This window comes from Suricata suricatta, chromosome 5 (assembly GCF_006229205.1).
Source record: "Suricata suricatta isolate VVHF042 chromosome 5, meerkat_22Aug2017_6uvM2_HiC, whole genome shotgun sequence".
Taxonomy (NCBI): domain Eukaryota; kingdom Metazoa; phylum Chordata; class Mammalia; order Carnivora; family Herpestidae; genus Suricata; species Suricata suricatta.
In genome coordinates this window covers 110,224,826-110,230,564 of record NC_043704.1, presented here as the reverse complement: position 1 = coordinate 110,230,564, position 5,739 = coordinate 110,224,826, and the positions used below count along the sequence as shown (strand labels likewise).

The window sequence follows — 5,739 nt, the reverse complement described above, 5'->3', positions numbered from 1 at the left end:
TAAATGTCCATCAACTGATGAATGGATCAAGAGGATGTGGTATATATATACAATGGAGTACTACATGGCAATGAGAAAGAATGAAATCTGGCCATTTGTAGGAAAGTGGATGGACCTCAAGGGTGTCATGCTAAGCGAAATAAGTCAGGTGGAGAAGGACAGATACCATATGTTTGCACTCATAGGTCTAACAGGACAAACCTAACAGAGGACCATGGGAGGGGAAGGGGGAAAGAGCTGGGGAGAGTGAGGGACACAAATCATGAGAGACTACTGAATACTGAAAAGGAACCGTGGACTGAAGGGGGAGGGGGAGGGAGGGAAGGGGGTGATAGTCATGGTGGGGGGCACTTGTGGGGAGAAGCACTGGGTGTTATATGGAAACCAACTTGACAATAAACTATTATAACAAAATGTTGCAAGAAATTTGTGTGCATGCCTCTGGATGTGGTGGGGGTAGTGAAAATTTATAAGCTAGAAGATTCAAGAGCAGCTGATATATCTAACCTGTCTAGTCAAGACCAGATATTATGTCAAACCTACATTTGTCAGAAGGCAATTAAAAATGACAATTTCAACAGTCCACAAACACATTCCTTTTTTCAGTTAAAAAAAATCTATTTATTTAAATTCAAGATAATTAACATACTGTGTAGTATTGGTTTCAGGAGTAGAACCCAGTGATCCATCACTTACATATAATACCCAGTGCTCATCACAAGTGACTTACTTAATACTCATCACCCATCTAGCCCATCCCCCCCCACCTCCCTCCAGCAACCTTCAGCTTGTTCTTTTAATGTAGAAAGAAATTATCTATGTGCAAAGAACTGTTTTCTCCAGCTCACTTTCAGCACCCAAAAGCTGAAAAGAATATCTAACACTCACAAATGAAAACAAAATGAATGTCATTGTAGTTATATTTTCCCTTTGAGGTTTATAAAATCTATATTGAACTTTAATCTCAAATATAATAAATTATATGTCATAGCTCTGATTTAATTTCTTAAAAAATTTTCAAATCCTTTTTAAGTTTTTCTAAAAAATTTTTTGTCATACTGAACTTGGTTCCTGTTCTTTTTTTGTCATTTAGTATACTGGCCCTCCATTCCAACTGGGGGAAAAATAACCTCTTAGAAACCCTTCTTTATGGTCGCACATTCAGCAAAACTGACTGATATGCAAGCAAATCAGAAAAGGTTCAGGTCTCCAGGAAGCACATTTTGTTGATTGTCCTCTCTCAGAATATTCTTCACAAAGACTCTAGATGAAAACTTTTTCAATATTGTGAGCATGAGTATAGCCTCAGTAGCATGTAGTTTCATGTCCTTGGATAAGAAGGCTAGAGAAAAGTTTGAGAAGTTTAATTCCTGAAAAACTTTATGTTCCACAGAGCTGGAAAGCACTTTTTCTTTATTTGTTTCAATTTTAATTTTTATTATCATTGTTATTTTTTTTTTTTGATGATTAAAAATGAAGCAGAAATGTATGCTAAGGTAGCCCAGTCAATCCCCATTTATTTATTTGGTAAACTTGTTCTGTGAACATTTCTGGAGGAGAGATATTTTGAAAGAGTCACTGCTAGACAGGCTTCCTTTGCAGTCTCTGACACTAGGCTCTTGGCTCTCCAGTGGCCTGAATCATATTGATTACTGTTGACATGCTACAAGGTTAGTTTCACTGGGCCATACCACCAAAGCTGATTGTCTTTTATATGGTGATATTTAAACATTGTGATCAAGCCATCAAGTTTGGAAACATTCAAGTGAAAATCATATATTTTAATTTCTTTACTGGAAGTTTAGGGGAAGATCTGATCATATCCCATACAATCTTAGCTAAAACCTCTAAATTTTTGTTCTCTTTTCTAACTTGGTTATCCAGACTGATTTGTGTCTATATTTTGTATCTGTCCCAAAGTAAAAAAGGTGATGTGAAACTTGATAATCAAGGCAAATAGTCTCTAGGTACCAAGAGAAAGGTTTGTATCGTGGTTTGTGTCTTAGGCCAATTCTTATTAATGGAGTTCTATAATTTATCTTTGGCTTAGCTGTGGAAATTATATAGAAAAAGCTTTTGACATCATTTATTCAAGCTTCGCAAGTCATCTTTTATTTTCTTTAAAAAAATTTTAATGTTTCCAGATTTTTGAAAGAGAGACAGTGCGAGCAGGGGAAGGGCAGAGAGAGGGAGACACAGAATCTGAAGCAGGCTCCAGCTGTCAGCACAGAGCCTAGGGGGGGCGGGGGGGGGCTCAAACTCACAAAATACCAGATCAAGATCTGAGCTGAAGTTGGACACTTAACCGACTGAGCCATCCAGGTGTCCCTCATCTGTTACTTTTATTGATTATCTGTCCTCCGCTTCTGGAAACATAAAAGGTGTAGATTTCCAAAACACATATCCAACATGTAAGCAAGTAACAGTTTCTTTTTTTTTTTTTAATTAATTCATTTCATAAGACAGAGAGAGAGGAAGAGAGAGAGCAGGGGAGAGGCAGAGAGAGAGGGAGACACAGAATCTGAAGTAGGCTCCAGGCTTGGAGCTGTCAGCTCAGAGCCCAACTGAGTCGGGGCTGGACCTCACATACTGTGAGATCATGACCTGAGCCAAAGTCGGGTGCTCAAACGACTGAGCCACCCAGGTGCGCCAGTAACAATTTCTAAAGGATGTGGAATGGATATTGCCCAATCCTAAAGGTAATTTCTAAGTGCTCTCCTGAAATACCCATTCCAGATTTGTATTAGTTTGCTAGGATTGCTGTAACAAGGTACCACATATCAAGTGACTTAAACAACAGGCATGTTTTGTCTCTGGAGCCTAGGTGTCTGAAATGAAGATGTTTGAAGGATCCTGTTTTCTCTAATGGTGCTTAAAACGGGTCTGTTCCAGGCCTCTCTCAAGTTTCTGGTAGTTCCTTGGCTTGTGGCCCCACAACGACAGTCATCACATGGCATCCTATGCATGTTTCTCTCTCCAAATGCTCTCCTTTTATATAAGAATGAATCATATTGGATGAGGGCCCACTCTAATGACATCATTTTAACTTGCTGCCTCTGTAAGGATTCTATTTCCAAATAAAGTCAGAACCTGAGGGACTGGGTGTAGGGACCTCAACATACGTTTTATGGGGAGACAAAATTCAACTGACAGCAAGCATCATCTATTCCAGTTTTCTAAAAGTAAGCCATCTACTGAAAAAAGGCCTCCTGCCATTCATTGATGATGTTCTGACAGGAATTCCCCCAACAACTTTCCTTCAGTCACCTTCTCTTTGAGGAACAGGGTGTCAGCAAGAATTGAGCTTGCAGTTAAATCCACTGTAGGTCACATCATAGCCTGCCATGTCCTCAAAACTATCATCAATGATTATATCGATGGGACGATATACTATTGCTCTCCTGCCATGTTTGATCCAGGCTAAGGGAGGTTTCATTCACCCCATCGACTCACACTAACATGAAGGTGGTCACTTGCCTTTTTAGACATGGCAGTTGCTTTTTAAACTACCTCTCATCATCCAGAGCCTTATTCCTCTTGAATTACATAAACTTGTACTTTTAGTTTGTTTACATATCTTTCTAGAAGTCTTTTCAAAAGTCTCTTATTGATATCAAGAGACTAAATCAAGGGGCGCCTGGGTGGCTCAGTCAGTTAAGCCTCCGACTTCGGCTCAGGTCAGATCTCACGTTCGTGGGTGCGAGCCCCGCATCAGGCTCTGTGCTGACAGCTAGCTCAGAGCCTGGAGCCGGCTTTCAGTTCTGTGTCTCCTTCTCTCTCTGCCCCTCCCCCTCTCATGCTCTGTCTCTCTCTGTATCAAAAATAAATAAAAAATTAAAAAAATTATTAAAAAGAGACTAAATCAAGAAGGTGGCTGGTCCTTATAATTTGCAAATGTTCTCATGACACCTTATTCAAGTGTTAAACATATATGTATATAGACACATATATGTGCACATATTTAAAGAAGTGTGAAAAATATATAAATATGTGTATATTATCATTGAAATTTATTTTAATTTACTTGTATCAGAAATCATCTTCTTAACCTAGGTAATGAGTGTCTCTGCCACAGTTAGAGGCTCCCAGCAGGGTAGGTGGCCGTGCAGATCTGAGTCCACCTCTCCTCTCTGGCTTCACCATGGCACCTGCCTTCACGACTTTCCTGGGCCCCTGCTCGTGCTGCATGACTCTGTCCACGGGACTGCAGCTCAGACTCAGTCCTCGGGGTCTCGCCGTGTTGCCTGTGCGGCTGGAGGGCGGGGCTGCTGAGGCACCATTGTTTAGCCTGCTTTGGTAAGTATAAGGAGGGCAGCACTTTAGTACATTGGAGTCTATTTATGAATCAGAATCATTCAACTTAACTGCTTGGTAGGGTGATGTATCTTCCGCTTTCAATGTAAACTCTGTGAGAAAATTTGCTTTTAATTGTGTGACTGTTCTTTCCTTGTTTTTTTCTTTTATCTCCAACTGTATTCTGTTCAGTAGTCTTTCTGCAGCTTTGCACCTGCTGAGGCGACTTCAGACTCAAGTACTGAGCTGCTGCTGACTTCAGAAAAGGCATTGGGTGATGCATGTTGCTTTTCCTATTGTTGTAGGTGTGGCATGAGCAACAGGGTCAGATGTGTACAATTTTATGTTCTATCACTTTTTAGGGTATTTATCATCTTTTTTTTCCCATTTATGTGAATTGTAGGCATTAATTCTGTCATAAAATATGTAAAATGTTCATGGAGACTAAATGGAAATAGTTAACCATTGCTGGTTTCATAGTAATTTTACAAGTGTGTATGTCTGTATACACACACAAAATGTTGGATGTGCATAGAGGTAAGTATCATTAGAATGTTTCCCTAAGATAAAAATATAACTTATATGGGGGTGTCTGGGTGGCTCAGTTGGTTGAGCATCCAACTTCGGCCTAGGTCATGATCTCACAGTTTGTGGGTTCGAGCCCTGCATTGGGCTTTGTGCTGACAACTCAGAGCCTGGAGTCTGCTTCTGATTCTGTGTGTCCCTCTCACTATGGCCCTCCCCTGCTCATGATCTGTCTCTCTCTGTCTCTCAAAAATAAATAAATGTTAAAAAAATTAAAATATAGCTTATACTTTGCCATTTATTAAAAAAACGCAAAATGATGTACAACGTAATCCAAAGTTGATCATTTTTGATGACCAATAAGATAAATAAGTCCCCCAAACTATATTCATTGAATAAAAAAGTAAAATATTAGGAATGAAAAAAGGACAGAGGGTGTATTACAATAATTATAAATGCATGATCATGAGGGCAAAATATTTAAAAACGTAGGGAAAATGGGAAAGAATAAGTAGAGGGGAAACCCTTCCCTTAATCTGTAAAGATAGAAAAAAATTGGAAAATTGATTAATAATTAATAATCATTAGAAAGCAAACCATGACCAGATAGGTACATAGTACTATGAGTTTTTTTTTTTAAGTCGTTTATTGTCAAATTGGTTTTCATACAACACCCAGTGCTTTTCCCCACAAGTGCCCTCCTCCATCACCAACACCCCTTTCCCCCCTCCCCCTTCCCCTTCAACCCTCAGTTCATTTTCAGTATTCAATAGTCTCTCAAATTTTGGGTCCCTCTCTCTCCCCAACTCTCTTTCCCTCTTCCCCTCCCCCTGGTCCTCTATTAGGTTTCTCCTGTTCTCCTGTTAGACCTATGAGTGCAAACATATGGTATCTGTCTTTCTCTGCCTGACTTATTTCGCT

The 5,739-nt window shown here is 39.6% G+C and overlaps 1 protein-coding gene across 1 annotated transcript in view; it reads left to right on the top strand.

Annotated features, from left to right (window-relative positions):
• Positions 1–4,141: 4,141 nt before the first annotated feature.
• The window catches only part of LOC115291238 (60S ribosomal protein L10-like), a 3,074-nt gene continuing 1,476 nt past the window's right edge, over positions 4,142–5,739 (top strand). The window contains exon 1 of the mRNA XM_029938758.1: positions 4,142–4,296. Within this exon, the coding sequence (XP_029794618.1) occupies positions 4,142–4,296 (155 nt within the window). The remainder of the gene's footprint in view (positions 4,297–5,739) is intronic.